Source organism: Marmota monax, unplaced genomic scaffold (genome assembly GCF_021218885.2).
Source record: "Marmota monax isolate L192 unplaced genomic scaffold, Marmota_monax_Labrador192_F-V1.1 WCK01_AAM20220418_F8-fsc00163, whole genome shotgun sequence".
In the NCBI taxonomy this organism is placed as follows: Eukaryota; Metazoa; Chordata; class Mammalia; order Rodentia; family Sciuridae; genus Marmota; species Marmota monax.
In genome coordinates, this window is record NW_026693660.1 from 489,724 (window position 1) to 505,874 (window position 16,151).

A 16,151-nucleotide genomic window follows, 5' to 3' on the forward strand; every position below is an offset into this window, starting at 1 on the left:
TCAGGTTAAAAAGAAAGAAGTCATACTCAGGGATATACTGACTCCTGGCTCATACTGTAGTGCCAGTACTGTTCCCTGATATTTAAGTTCATATCCCACAGATGACAGTCATGAAGCCATCCTTACAATCAATGAGATGGCACTAGCCCTAGAAGATACAGATAAGTCTGACTGCCCTCCTTTCATGGATAGTAATAGATAATAGACTGCCCTCTAATTACAACCTGGCTGAAGAGGGAGGAATATGTATGATTTCCAATATATCCTACTGAGTTTGGATTAATATTACTGATCCAGAGAAATAATTTATACATGCTAAGGAAAAGAAGCACAGTGGTTTTCTTTCTTCTACATCTTCATCATCTTTCTTTTTTTGGTACTGGGAACCGAACCTGGGATGCTTCACAACTGAACTACATTCCCAGCCTTTTTTTTTTTTTTTAATTCTGAAACAGGATCTCACTAAGTTAGTTGCTTAGGGCCCAAGTTCCTGAGGCTGGCCTTGAACTTGTGATCCTCCTCCTGCCTCAGCCTCCCAAACTGCTGGGATTACGTGCGTGTGCTACCATGCTATTAGTGCTTTTCTTTCTTTTCTTTTTTTTTTTTTAAAGTCCAAGCTTTTAAATTTATTCTAGATAAACCATTTATTTTTTTTTTAATTTTTATTGTTGGTTGTTCAAAACATTACATAGTTCTTGACATATCATATTTCACACTTTGATTCAAGTGGGTTATGAACTCCCATTTTTACCCCGTATACAGATTGCAGAATCACATCAGTTACACATCCACTGTTGTACATATTGCCATACTAGTGTCTGCTGTATTCTGCTGCCTTTCCTATCCTCTACTATCCCAACTCCCCTCCCCTCCCCTCCCATCTTCTCTCTCTACCCCTCTACTGTAATTCATTTCCCCCCCCTTGTTTTTTTTTTTTTTTATTTTCCCTTTCTCCTCACTTCCTCTTGTATGTAATTTTGTATAACCATGAGGGTCTCCTTCCATTTCCATGTAATTTCCCTTCTCTCTCCCTTTCCCTCCCACCTCTCGTCCCTGTTTAATGTTAATCTTCTTCTCATGCTCCTCCTCCCTACTCTGTTCTTAGTTGCTCTCCTTATATCAAAGAAGACATTTGGCATTTGTTTTTTAGGGATTGGCTAGCTTCACTTAGCATAATCTGCTCTAATGCCATCCATTTCCCTGCAAATTCCATGATTTTGTCATTTTTTAATGCAGAGTAACACTCCATTGTGTATAAATGCCACATTTTTTTTATCCATTCATCTATTGAAGGGCATCTAGGTTGGTTCCACAGTCTAGCTATTGTGAATTGTGCTGCTATGAACATCGATGTAGCAGTGTCCCTGTAGTATGCTCTTTTTAGGTCTTTAGGGAATAGACCGAGAAGGGGAATAGCTGGGTCAAATGGTGGTTCTATTCCCAGCTTTCCAAGAAATCTCCATACTGCTTTCCAAATTGGCCGCACCAATTTGCAGTCCCACCAGCAATATACAAGTGTACCCTTTTCCCCACATCCTCGCCAGCACTTGTTGTTGTTGTTTGACTTCATAATGGCTGCCAATCTTACTGGAGTGAGATGGTATCTTAGGGTGGTTTTGATTTGCATTTTTCTGACTGCTAGAGATGGTGAGCATTTTTTCATGTACTTGTTGATTGATTGTATGTCCTCTGAGAAGTGTCTGTTCAGGTCCTTGGTCCATTTGTTGATTGGGTTATTTGTTTTCTTATTGTTTAATTTTTTTGAGTTCTTTGTATACTCTGGATATTAGGGCTCTATCTGAAGTGTGAAGAGTAAAGATTTGTTCCCAGGATGTAGGCTCCCTATTTACCTCTCTTATTGTTTCTTTTGCTGAGAAAAAACTTTTTAGTTTGAGTAAGTCCCATTTGTTGATTCTAGTTATTAACTTTTGTGCTATGGGTGTCCTATTGAGGAATTTGGAGCCCGACCCCACGGTATGTAGATCGGAGCCAACTTTTAATTCTATCAGATGCAGTGTCTCTGATTTGATATCAAGCTCCTTGATCCATTTTGAGTTAACTTTTGTGCATGGCGAGAGAAAGGGATTCAGTTTCATTTTGTTGCATATGGATTTCCAGTTTTCCCAGCACCATTTGTTGAAGATGCTATCCTTCCTCCACTGCATGCTTTTAGTGCTTTTCTTAAATAAGACCTATTACTTACTCACTTGGCTGAATTTGGATATTTCAAAGAGATGGCTGACAGCAATGCTGCACAATAGCTCACATCCTGCAATGGGAATCTGTTGATAATAACCCTAATGAACTGAATAACCATTTCTGTGAACTTCACTGCATCTAATCTTTAAGGATTGATTGTTTGGGGAGGTAGACAACATGAAACTCAAACATACCTGCCTGTCCTTGCTAAGTGCAATGGATTGAATGTTTGTGTCCTCCCAAAATTCACATGTTGAAACCTAATCCCCAGTGTGATAGTACTGGAAGGTGGAACCTCTGGGAAGTGAATAGTACATGACCACAGAGCCCTCTTTAATGGGTTTACTGCCCTTATAAAAGAGGCCACAGAGAGTTGCTTTTCCCTTTCACCATGTGAAGTTATGGCAAAAAAAAAAGATAAAGGCAGCTGTCTATAAACCAGGAAGCAGGTCCTCACTCAGACACCAAATATGCCAACACCTAGATCTTAGACTTTCCTGCCTCCAGAACTGTGAGAAATAAACCTCTGTTATTTATAAGCCATACTGTCTATGGTTATAGTAGACTGAGTGGACTAAATCAGAAAACTGGTACCAAGCTGGGCACAGTGGCACACACCTGTAATTCCAGCAGCTTGGGAGGCTGAGGCAGGAGGAATGTGAGTTCAAAGTCAGCCTCAGCAATTTAGTGAGACCCTAAGCAACTTAATGAGACCCTGTCTCATAATAAAATAAAATAAAATAAAATAAACCCCAGTACCTCCCCACTCCCGCTCTGCCATGGATATTTGGCTGAGGAGGAACTATCTAAAGGAGCAGGCTGGTTCTTCTTAATTGCTTATAGTAAAATGCAAGGAAGAGAAATGATTTAAAAAGATGGAACTGTAGCATTTGCTTTGGCAGCATATACACTAAAATTGGAACAATAGATAGTATTATTCATCAAAGGGAAGCAGAATGTAAAGAGAAATTTGTCACAAATTCAGCCTATCCATATTGAAGAAAAATGAGAAAGTTTGTTTGGAAAGAACATTAAGGTTGGGGCTGGGATTGTGGCTCAGCGGTAGAGCACTTGCTTATTAGCATGTGCGAGGCACTGGGTTCGATCCTCAGCACCACATAAAAATAAATAAAATAAAGGTATTGTATCCAACTACAACTAAACAAAAAATACACACACATACATATATATTTTAAAAAAGAACATTAAGGGGCTGGGGATGTGGCTCAAGTGGTAGCGCGCTTGCCTAGCATGCACATGGCACTGGGTTCAATCCTCGGCACCACATACAAATAAAGATGCTGTACAGCCGAAAACTAAAAAATAAATATTAAAAATTCTCTCTCTCTCTCTGTCTCTTTCTAAAAAAAAAAAAAAAAAAGAACATTAAGGTTGTGGCCAGAAACCATATCATAAGGAGACTAATATGGATGAACAATCTCATAATAAAAAAAAATAAAAAGGATTGGGTACTATTTTCCAACAAAAAGGAAAAATAACTCCAAAGGCAATTCAGAAATCATTAGGGTTACCCTTTTTCATCACAACCCTAGGGCTCTGGGGATAGAGCAGTTTTCCAAAGAGGGGCCTATGGGACCTCATCCTGCTCAGTGCTCCTTATTTTGCAGTCATCCTGGGTGCAGTTCCAGCAAGCCTTGCTGTAGCACTTAGCAAATCTATACAGGTGTGGTTGCTTCTACATAGATTTCAAAGGACAGAGCCTCTCAGCAGAATTGTATGCTCAGGAACCAAGCCTATGGGCCCTAAGCAGAGGAAAGAGACACACAGCCACCACTAGGACAGGATCACCCAAAGCCATAAGCATTAGGGCCACTGGAGGCCCTGGGAGTCTGGCAAAGCTTCAGGAGCAGGACCCACCATCCCAGTGGGTCAGGAAAATTGGAACCTCTGTCCTAGTTGGTTAGAAAGCTAAGACCCCAGCTAAACTGTGTCCAAAAGGCATGACTTGTGCCCCAGCAGACTTGTAGAGTATCAAGAGTATTATTCTCAAGCATTAGGAATACTAATGGAATATAACTGGTTGGATCTTGAGATTCAAATTCTAATGGAATTTGACCTGTTGAGTTTTAGGCTTGCTTGGGGACTTATCACTCCTTTCTTCCTCCTTTTGGAATGGGAATGCCTATCCTGTGTCTGTCAGACTGTTATATTCAGGAGCACATAACTCATTTGGTTTCATAGGTTCAAAATTGAAGAGAAATTTGTCACAAGATGACCTATACCTTGAGTTTCACTCATGTCTGAATTATTTAGATGAGGCACTGAATTTGGACTTTTAAGCTGATGCTGAAATGAGTTAAAACTGTGGAGAATACTGGGATGAAATGAATATATTCTGTATGCAAGGACATGAATTTAGAGGGCCAGAGGCAGAATACATAACTTATCTTGGTCTAATCCACTGAGTCTTGATATCTAATTTTGGCAATTGTGAAATTATAGAAGGCTAAGCTATTAAACTACATGCTTAGGGCCGGGGTTGTGGCTCAGCGGTAGAGTGCTCACCTAGCACGTGTGAGGCCCTGGATTCAATCCCCAACACTACATAAAAATAAATAAAATAAAGGTATTGTGTCCAACTACAACTAAAAAACAAAAACAAAAAAAAAAATGCTTCAAAAAATTTATTCCCAGAATCTTTACTATCAAATCAAAACACAGTTATAACCAGAGACACAGCCAAGCGCAGTGGTGCACGCCTGTAATCCCAGTGGCTCGGGAGGCTGAGGCAGGAGGATCTTGAGTTCAAAGTCAGCCCCAGCAAAAGCGAGGTGCTAAGCAACTCAGTGAGACCCTGTCTCTAAATAAATACAAAATAGGGCTGGGGATGTGGCTCAGTGGTAAAGTTCCCCCCACAAAAAAAAATTACAACCAGAGGCATGCTAACCATTTATGGCATTACCACCTTTGTATGAATCTAACTTTGAAGATGCCTATTGGGTCTAAATGCATGTTAAAAAAATGAGATCCAATATTTTCAAAGTTTTTTTAAAATTTATTTTTTAGCTGTAGTTGGGCACAATACCTTTATTTCACTTATTTATTTTTATGTGGTGCTGAGGATCGAACCCAGGGTCTCACACGTGTGAGGGGAGTGCTCTACCACTGAGCCAAAACCCCAGCACCACAAGTTGTTTTTTTTTTTTTAATTTTTTTAGTTGTAGGTAGACACAATACCTTTATTTTATTTATTTATTTTCATGTAGTGCTGAGGATCAAACCCAGTGCCTCACATATGCTAGGCAAGCACTCTGCCACTGAGCTACAACCCCTGCCCTTCCCAAGTTTTATCTAAGTTTGTTTGTTTTTTTTCCTTACATGCAGAAAATAGTCTTTATTTTGCCCTTGGAGTTAACTGTTACCTAGACTGGATACATTAAACTACTTCAAAATAACTTTATTTTAAAACTATGAAGACATTGCACTCCACTGTTTAGATTACAGTTTTGTTGGCATGAATATGCTGCCCTTTTTTTCTTTCTGGAAGATTTTTGGACTTAATAATTTTTTTAGTGGTTAGCAGACTTTTCTTCCTTTGATTATTAAAAAAAAAAAAAAAAAAATTGGGGGGGGTACTGGGGATCAAACCCAGGGCTTTACATATTCTAAGCAAGCACTCTGCTGCTGAGCTACATCCCTAGGCCCCTAAAATTATTTATTTTCAAACAGGGTCTCATGAAGTTTCCCAGACTGGCCTTGAATTTGTGATCCTCCAATTGGAGCCTTTTAAGTAGTAGGGATTATAGGTGTATTCTACCATGCCCAGCATATTTTTTAAATCCTTAAGAGGAAAACAAAGCAATATGTAGTTAAAGTCTCTTAACTGATTTCTACTAAGTGATATGCTGAATTAATTGAGCCATTATAGTTTTTCTGTAAACAGATTGGATTTTCTATCTTAGCCCATTTGTGCTGCTGTAATAGAATACCAGAGACTGGTTTTACATGAAGAAAAGAAATATGTTTCTCATAGTTCTAGAGGCTGAGGAAGTCTAAGGTTGAGGGGCCAGCATTTAGTGAGGGCCATCATGGGCTGCATCATTCCATGGTAAAAGGTTGAAGGGAAGAGAGGGTGAGAAAAGTGGGAGCCAAATGGGCTTTTATAACAAATTCACTCTCCTGATAACCATAGAAAGCAGACTATGCCCTGCTCTGACTTACTCCATAGTGAATATCACAATAGTTTTTCAGGTTGTAATCCTGAGTTATGTCATAAGTTACTTCATTTTGAATGTAAGTACGGAGGTAGAATGTCTCTCCACCTCTTTTGTATACAATCATCATTCCCTAGCACAATCATGAGACAAACTAATAAATTAATCATGGTAATAAAAATGAAGTTATTGAATTAAATTATATATATATGGATGCATGGGCATATCAACACCATGTCAGAAAAACTAGAACCATGAGCTTATCAAATATATCAGACCACCAAAAGAAGCAAACCACTCACCTGAGACCCATTAAAAGAGGAGCCCCCACCCCAAGACTGGTCAGTGGCACACTGACCCTGTCACTTGGTAACTCATCATGATTCTTGCCCAGGAAAATTGTCACATCAATGAACCTCCAATACTTTATCCTCAGGCTTCAGCTCAGCCTGGTTTCTCCTGCCCATGACAATGATGCATGGTCCATTTCAAACTGACACTTTGAGATAGTCACCTACCCAGACCCTGGCCTAAAATAAGTTCTGCAATTTTGAAAATTCTACACTGTGAACAAGTTCTTTGGTCGGTTCATGATATTATCTGACCTCCAGCTATGACTCTTGCCATTGTATTTGTTCTTTGCCTTTGCTCTTAGTTTAGCCTCCTGAATCCCTGTGGCTACTATAATCCTTTCTGTATTTGCCAAGAGTTATTCTTCATATTGTATCACTTGATCTTATAATCATATGCATAAATAATTTTGCTACAAATATTTCTATATATGAAATCCTTATTGTGATTTAATATAACCACAAAAAGCTAAAGATAATACCTTGGGATGAGAGAAGATGTTGCTCTTGATACTTCTCTTGAGGGAGTCCCAAGTAGGTGAGAACAACATACTTTGTTTCATAGTGAAATCCTAGAGGCATGGTAGTTGAGGACGCCATTGGATTGGCCAACAGAGCTCCTAAGAGGTCTACTTGCAGGTGTGTAAAACCTAAAAACATAAAAGGGTTTCAGTTTAAAGTTTATTACATGCCAATACGTTTTCTCATTGATTCTGATTGCGCAAATATCAAACTAAAAGTTGTCTCAGACATTTCTTTCCAGAAACCTTTAAAAATGTTAACTGTTTGTAATGCCTACCTGTAATCCCAGCTGCTTCGGAGGCCAGCCTGGGTAGCTTAGAGAGACCCTATCTAAAAATAAAAATTTTCAAAAGGGTTAGGGATGTAGCTCAGTGGCACTACACTTGCCTGGCATGTATAAGGCCAAAGGTTCCAGTTCCATCCCCACTATAGGAAAAAAAAAAGAAAGAAAGAAAGAAATGAAGTGCTTAATTTACATAAAATGGTGATATAGCTAGTTGCTAGAGTGCTTGCCTTGCATGCACAAGGCCCTGGGTTCAATCCCCAGCACCACAGAAAAAAAAAAAAAGGCATTCCCCCATCCACCCAGTACTGAGGTTAGTACTAGCAATCCACCTAAGTAACAAATAATCTCTAGATAATCTAGGTAACCCCAACACACACACACACACACACACACAATGTTCCTCTTATATAATAAAGACTTCTTTTGGGCTGGGGTTGTGGCTCAGTGGTAGAGCACTCGCCTAGCAAGTGTGAGGCCCTGGGTTTGATCCTCAGTACCACATAAAAATAAATAAAATTAAAGTAATGTGCCCAAATACAAACAAATGCTAGACAGGCACTCTATTACTGAGCTGCATCCCCAGTCCAGGTCTCCTAAAATTTTTTTTTTTTTTTTTTGCGGATACAACATCTTTTGTTTGTATGTGGTGCTGAGGATCGAACCAGGGCCGCACGCATGCCAGGCGAGCGCGCTACTGCTTAAGCCACATCCCCAGCCCTAAAATTTTTTTTTTTTGTACTGGGGATTGAATTCAGGGACACTTGACCACTGAGCCACATCCCCAGCCCTATTTTGTATTTTATTTAGAAACAGGGTCTCACTGAGTTGCTTAGCGCCTTGCTGTTGCTGAGGCTGGCTTTGAACTCTCAATCCTCCTGCCTCAGCCCCCAGAGCCCCTGGGATTACAAGTGTGCACCTCCTGAATTTTTACGTAGCCCCAAGGCCACAGAGTTACAGACCACATGTACCAGTCTTCTCTGTAGTTTAATGTACTATAAGCCTGAACCAGAGAATGAGAAGTTACAAGTGTAACTGTAGGTCTCTCCTTTAAGACTGAGGATTTTATTCTGTGATTTAGAACCTGAACATGGCAGTGACCTAGCTTTGATATTCAAATAAGGATACCACTCTAGGGATGAGTAAAGCAACCAGAAGCAACTTGGGTCCCTGAATGATCATGTGAACCTGAATCTCTTGGAACACTTACCACTAGACGTTATGTAAACCATTTTAATCTGAATCACTTCACTAGGCATCCTAATTTGTACCATAATCAATATAATCACAACTCTTACTTTATCATATGGACCTGGCAGCTATCAAATACTTGAATAGTTTCATGCTGGGTGTGGTGCGGGATGCCTACAATTCCAACAACTTGGGAAGCTGAGACAAGAGGATCAAAAGTTTGAGGTCAGCCTCAGCAACTCAGCGAGACCCTCAGCAACTTAGTGAGACCTTGTCTCAAAATTAAAAATAAAAAAAGCTGAGGATGTAGCTCTATGGTAAAGGGTCCCTGGGTTCAATCCCCAGTAACAAAAATATAAATCATATTTCACACCATATATAAATCACATTGTGGCATTCTTAAGTTTCCCGAACAACTTTGCTTTCTTTTCTAAACTAACAAACACAGACTGATTTAGGTCTCAAAAACTATAAACCTCCCTTATCCACAAGTATTACATTCCAAAACTCTCCAGAGATACCAAAAACCACAGGTAGTACCAAATCCTATATACACTACTTCATTCTTACTGTATATAAATCTTAGCAATCTCAGTATATGATTGTTTTTCCTTTCCATATTGAAACCTTTTACTTTTCACTTAAATTCATGGCTTCTCTTTGCCAGAATCATTACTCTTGCACTTGGAGTCATTTTTAAGTAAAACAAGGTTAACCTTAATGCAAGCAATGTGATAGGGAGATAACTGGTCTGATAACCAAGAAGGCTAATAAATGACTTGCAAATAGGGCAATAAATACAAAGTCTGGTCAGATTCTTCTTGGCCTCTCTGTGCAGCATTCCTTCTTCCTGGGTACAGGACAAGAAAAACATTTATCTGTTTATTATAAAGGCTATTACAAAGGATACAGACAAAGAGATGCACTGGTCACAACGGGATAATTAACTTCCTGAGCAGGATAGAGTAGGATGTGTTGAGATTTCATTTGATATTTTTGGACTGCAGCTGACCACAGGTAAGTGGAGCTATCAAAAGCAAAGCTGTATGTAAGAGGGGACAAATGCATCCAGTAAAAGAGGTTCAGTTAATTATCAATAGGGGAAAATAGGCAATGTTAACAAATTTAAGGTCTAAGGCAGTTCTCAATTGTAACATACTACTTTCATGTGACGATTAGTATGCTAGATTTTTAGTTTGTTCTTTATTTATTTTGTGATAGTATTGAATGCTGGGGTTGCTCTACTACTGAGCTACATCCCCAGCCCCCCCCACCTTTTTTTAGACAGGGTCTTGCTAAATTGCCTAGGCTACCCTTGCACTTGTGATCCTTCTGTCAGTCTCCTGAGTTGCTAGAATTACAGGTTTGCACCACCAAGCCCAGCAGGACAATAGTTTAAAAAAGGATACTGAATACTCTGTTTGGGGGAAAAAAAAAAAAAACACAACTAAGTATCTTGATTGTTTTTCCTCTACTTATCTATCAACCAAGACTTCCGACACTAGATATATGGGGGGGTTCCACACACACACAAGCCAGCATTCAATTCTCCAGCAGCAGATACAGCTGAGTGTCCTCTAATCTAATTCAGTTCTGACACAATCTGGAGATAGTATCAGATCCCATAGTTTGAAGACTCAAGTCTTAAAACTGTTGTCCCTCACACTCCCTCACTTTAGAGGCCAGTCCAAAGGCCTACGTTGTTCCACAGGTGCTTTTGACCAATCGTCTATATAATCAGGGTTCCCACAACCTCCTCCTTGTGTTCAATTAATTTTCTCAAGTGGCTTACAGAACTCAGGGAAAAACATTTATCTGTTTATTATAAAGGCTAAGAATACAGACAAAGAAATGCACTGGACAAAGAATGAGAGAACAGGCTCGGAACTTACATTCCTTCTCCAAGTGCCCCCACTTTCCTGGAATCTCCATATGTTCAGCTATCGAGATGTTCTCAAAACCCTATCCTTTCAGGTTTCTATGAAGACTTCATGGCAAGGCATGATTGAACCACAGTTAACTATGCAGAAATGTAATTGGACAAAAAGGTTATGATCTAATGCTTATAGACAGACTGGGTGTAGAAACCAGACAAGGTGTGTCTGGTCAAATTCTTCTTGATCTCTCTGTGCAGCATTCCTTCTGCCTGGGTACAGGACAAGAATTTTTTTTTTTTTTTTTTAGTTGTAGATGGATACAATACCTTTATTTTACTTATTTTTATGTGGTGCTGGGGATTGAACCCAGGGCTTCATGCATGCTAGGCAGGCGCTCAACCACTAAGCCACAACCCCAGCCCAGGACAAGAATCTTCTGGAGGGAGGATGGATCTATCTGTCAAAGGCAGGTCAAATAATTTCTTTATTGTCAGCTCAAAGACAGAAAGGCAAGGAAAAGGAAAAGGAAAAGTTTCTATGATCCTCTTTGAGGAGGAAGTTATGAGCCAGGAATCAAAATAAATGAACAAATATGTAAACATATATGTATATATCACAAATATACAGTTATATAATTGGAAAAGGAAAATCACCTATTGTTTTCAGATTACAAAATAAAAAAAAGCAAAATTCGGGCTGGGGATATAGCTCAGTTGGTAGAGTGCTTGACTCGCATGCACAGGCCCTAGGTTCAATCCCCAGCACCACAAAAATAAATTATAATAAATAAATTTTTTTAAAAAAGCAATGTTCACTTAAATCTTCAATCTTCTTTGTAGCAACCATTCTCAGTGCTGGTGCAGAAGAGAATCATGCCCCAACACTAATCCACCAACACCTATAAGAGCCAGAGAAACTGTTATTTATCTCCTTTCAATAAAGGAGAGAAGGGATGCAAAACAGATTGAGAAATACTGGTATAATTTTTAAGGGAAATATTTTTAGAATTCAGGACAAAACTAACATTTAAAGAGTGGCCAAATGATGAAAAGCTGGCAGCGAAAACCCCTTAGCACAATACAAGAATAGTCAAAAAGGTAGAAAATAAACCAGGAATGAGTATGATCACAAAAGTCAGGGAGGCACTTCAATAAGAAGATAGTAAACAAATGTGTCAAATATACAACTTCCAAGAAAATGAAAATGGGAGAGTCACTGCATGTGGACATTTGGTCATCCATGATCTTTGACAGTTTTGTTTGACTGGCAGGAGCAACGATAGAAGGCAGGGACTTGAAAATGGTGCACACCTGTAGTCTCAGCTACTCAGGAGGCTGAGGCAGGAGTATCAGGAATTCGAGACCACCCTGGGCAACTTAGCAAGACAATGTCTAGAAAGAAAGGAATAAAGGTTGAAAGGAAGAAAGGAAGGAAGAAACTAAGAAAATTAATGTAAAAAATAAAGGCAGGGCCAGGCACAGCGGCGCCTATCTGTAATCCTAGCAGTTCCAGAGGCTGAGGCAGAAAGATGGCAAGTTCAAAGCCAGCCTCAGCAAAAGCGAGGCGCTAAGCAACTCAGTGAGACCCTATCTCTAAATAAAATTACAAATTTGGGTTGGAGATGTGGCTCAGTGACAGAGTGCCCCTGAGTTCAATCCCCAGTACAAAAATAAATAAATAAATAACAAAAGGCAAGGATTTGAAGAATAAATGGGAAGTGAAGAGGTACATAAAGTAAGTTTTCATCTATTCTTTCAAAGAATAGCTTGGTTTGAAATGAAGAAAAGAATGGAGACTACAGACAAATGGTCAAAAGTCTTCATTTGTTTTTATAGTGAGAGAAGACCCATAAGCATGTTCATGTTCAGTGGAAAAGGATCCAATAAGGAGATTAAATAGAGAGCAAGGAATAAATTATGAAGCAAAGCTTTAAAAGAGAAGGGAAGAATTGATCATATTAGTAACAATTTGAGCTTTAATATGTCTGGGGTTTTTTTTTTTATATATATAACAGGAATAAAGAAGTACTTATATTTGAACAATGTTTTAAATGAAAAAGTGAAGCCAGGTGCAGTGGTGCACACAGGTAGTCCCAGTGGCTCAGTGGGATGAAGAAGGATGAAGCAGGAGGATCACTTGAATCCAGGACTTTGGAACTAGCATGCACATCATAGCAAGGCTTTCAGGGGGAAAAAAAAAAAATTATATACACACACATATACTCTAACTGGATGAATTCAAACTTCTTAAAGATTCCATATCACTAAAGACACTTTTATTCTCTGACCCAGATGCCATAGAAAAAGAATAATTTAACAGGTTTCCAGATTTGATATTTTGCCTAACACTCTTCAAACTTTTGTAAAAAACACCCAACTGCCTAACTATAAATGCAAGTTTTACCACAGAATTCTAATTGTCAATCTTCCGTACTTACCACTCTATTTGCACTTCTTTTTTTCCCCCTTAGACTTGCCAACATATACTTTACTTTCACATAATGGTACCATATTCTTGAATACTACAAATTGCTTTCACTTAGAAATAGATCTTGTGGCTGTGTAACTCAGTGTTAGTGCTTTAATGATATTACTGATTATTTTTCTTCTTTCTTTGCAGTACTGGGGATTGAACCTAGGAACATTCTACCTGTGAGCTACATCCTCAGCTCTTTTTATTTTGAGATAGGATCTCTCTGTAGCCATGGCTGGCCTTGAACTTGCAATCCTCCTGCCTTAGCCTCTCCTGTCACTGGGATTATGGATATGTACTACCAAACCTGGCTAATTTTTTTCTTTAATAATATCCATATGTCTGTATGTTTGGTGAATGATTATATTTATTTATTTAAGTTTAGTATACAACTTTAGACTTCATATATTGCTATGGTTTTACTAAAGTCCCCCAAAATACAAGTGTTGAAAAACCTAATCTCCAAATTAAAATGTTAATGGTATTTTGAAATGGGGACTTTGGGAGGTAATTAGGATTAGATGAGGTCATGAAGGTAAAGCCTCTATAATGGCCTTAGTGGTTTTATAATAAGAATGATGAGAGTCTGGAACTAGCAAGGTCTGTCTTGCCACATGCCTTCTACAATGTTACGATATAGCAAGAAGGTGCTCATCAGATCCCAGAGTCAAACTTCTTGGACTTCTCAATCTTTAGACTGTGAGCTAAATAAATCTATTTTTTTTAAGTAAATAATCCAGTCTGTGGCATTCACTTAAAGCAACACCAAACTAAGATTAATGTGTATTTGGTACACTTATAAACACACCAAACAAATATACAAGACTTGCAGTATATAATATCCATCCAATTTGTTTGGAGATTCCAGTTGTACAAGCAACAATGTAGCTCATTCCATGTTGTGATTAAGGAAGGGGCGGGACAGACAGATCCCAGAAACACTATTATATATCTAGTATACTTGCATTAAATTCTAAGACATTTTAAAAAATCAATAATAAACAAATGAACAAATAAATAAATAAGAGGCTTAAAGGATATGAATGAAATAAAAAAATACATTTCTTTAAAAAAAATCCTAAGACAAAGGCATTCAGCATCTGCCTTCATAGCATAATTCCAGGTTACATCTCTAAGGGGACTCACTTCCTTTCCAACATTAAAGCAGTGGTAATAAGCATACTGCACAATGGGCTCTTAGATTTCTAACAAATATTATTAATAAATTTTATCTGCATAAGACCTTTATTTCTAAAGCACTTTTCTAGTGTTGTCATAACAGATGATTGATTTGCCTAAAATCATAAAGCTAGTTAACAGTGCAATCACTTAATTAAATATACCCTTTTTGGGCTGGGTTTGTGGCTCTGACAGAGAATGCTCACCTAGCATGCATGAGGCACTAGGTTTGATCCTCAGCACCACATTAAAAAAAAAAAAATTATGTCCACCTATAACTAAAAAATAAATGTTTAAAATTAATAAATAAACCCTTTTCACTTAATTGTATTCATTCATCATATATTTACTGCATGCCAGAAAATGTACTAGGTAAGAGAAACACAGGTGAAAAAGAAATACTGAGGTGAAAAACACTAATAATGTAGGAAAGAATATAGAAAAACAAAGTGGCTTTTCTTTTTTTATGGTACTGGGGTTTGAACCCAGGATCTTGCCACATTAAGCAAGCACTCTACCACTGGGTCATATCTCCTGCCCTTTTTATTTGATATAGGGTTTTGCTAAGTTGCTGAGTATGGTGAGGAGTTAGTGGTCCTCCTACCATGTGGCTGGAATTAAAGTATGCACCATCACACCCAGCAACAAGGTGGTTTTTCTAATACAGACACCCAGAGTACTGAAAAATAAAAAAATTGTCATTTTTAAGAATGGAGCTGGGGGGAGAAAAAGGAAAAAGATAAATTGAATCAAAATTAAATATGATCTGAAACTACCACTCAAGGCTTTCCCAGAAGCAAAGCAACATACCTAGGTCCATCCCATTATTGCCTCATGGATACCATGTACATTTCATATCTAAAAAAGACATTTCAAGCTTCCTTTTAAAATGATGAGAGGAACAGAGTTACTTTTACTCTTTACATTTTATTTAGTAGGGCCTTTTACAATTAAAACTAGGTACAAGTTTGTAGTATTGAGAAATATTTACATATATCAGCCACAGTAGCACACACTAATCCTAGCTACTAAATAGACTGAGAGGAGTACTGCCAAATTCAAGGCTGACCTTGGTAGCTTAGTGAGACCCTATCTCAAAATAAAATATAAAGGGTGGGGATGTAACTTAGTGCATGAGGTACTAGGTTCAATCCAGCACACTATTAAATAAAATAAAATAAAATCTTGAGATAGGGTCTCACTTAATTGTCCAGGCTGGCCTCAAACTTAACAATCCTCCTGCCTCAGTTTCCCAAGTCACTGGGATTATACCTGTGGGCTCTCATGCCCAATTCCAGGTATATGATCTTAAACAAAAACTTTATCTTTTGCACAATTACAAAGAAAGTATTGAATATATTTATGTTAACAATCTGTTTCTTGCTCTGCCTTATACCTTTTAGTTTGTTCCTCTAAAATGCAAGTAGTTCTCAAGTCAGGAGGAGAGCCTAAAGCAGCTTAGGGTAACTTAACCCTATGTTTATATATTCCCCACAACCTGTCACAAATGAGACATCCACAATCCTTCAGTAAAAAATACAATATTACAGTGCTGGGAGGCCCTCAATGCATTCTAGGCAAATTTTCTACTATGGTCCTACATCCCTGGCTCCATGTTTTTATTGTTGTTGGTTGGTTGGTAGATTTTGTTTTTTATTTCTATTATGAGCACCAGTCAAGTTCGAGGATGGTAGTACCAATTATACCACAGGAATTAAGAATATTCTATGGACTACAATCAGAAGTTACACAGCAACTTTTAATCCTACAATAAAGTCTTAAGAAAAGCACATTTGCAGCAATGTGACAATCCATTGTACCTGTTTCCCAAACTTGTCTCATAATAATCATATTGAATGCTTGTTAAAAATAGAAATTCCTAGAATCCATCTCATACATACTA

The 16,151-nt window shown here is 38.2% G+C and overlaps 1 protein-coding gene across 8 annotated transcripts in view; it reads right to left on the reverse strand.

Annotated features, from left to right (window-relative positions):
- Positions 1-16,151, reverse strand: part of Bcl2l13 (BCL2 like 13) — a 76,387-nt gene that overhangs the window by 57,046 nt on the left and 3,190 nt on the right. For 7 of the 8 annotated variants that reach the window (XR_006855160.2, XM_046459807.2, XM_046459808.2 and 4 more), the window contains exon 2: positions 7,207-7,374. Coding sequence is in view for 7 of the 8 variants with exons in the window: in XM_046459807.2 (XP_046315763.1) it covers positions 7,207-7,324 (118 nt within the window). In the remaining variant the exon portion in view is untranslated. Of the gene's footprint in view, positions 1-7,206; positions 7,375-7,523; positions 7,577-16,151 lie in introns of all 8 variants that reach the window. The other variant, XM_046459804.2, reaches the window with a different exon arrangement.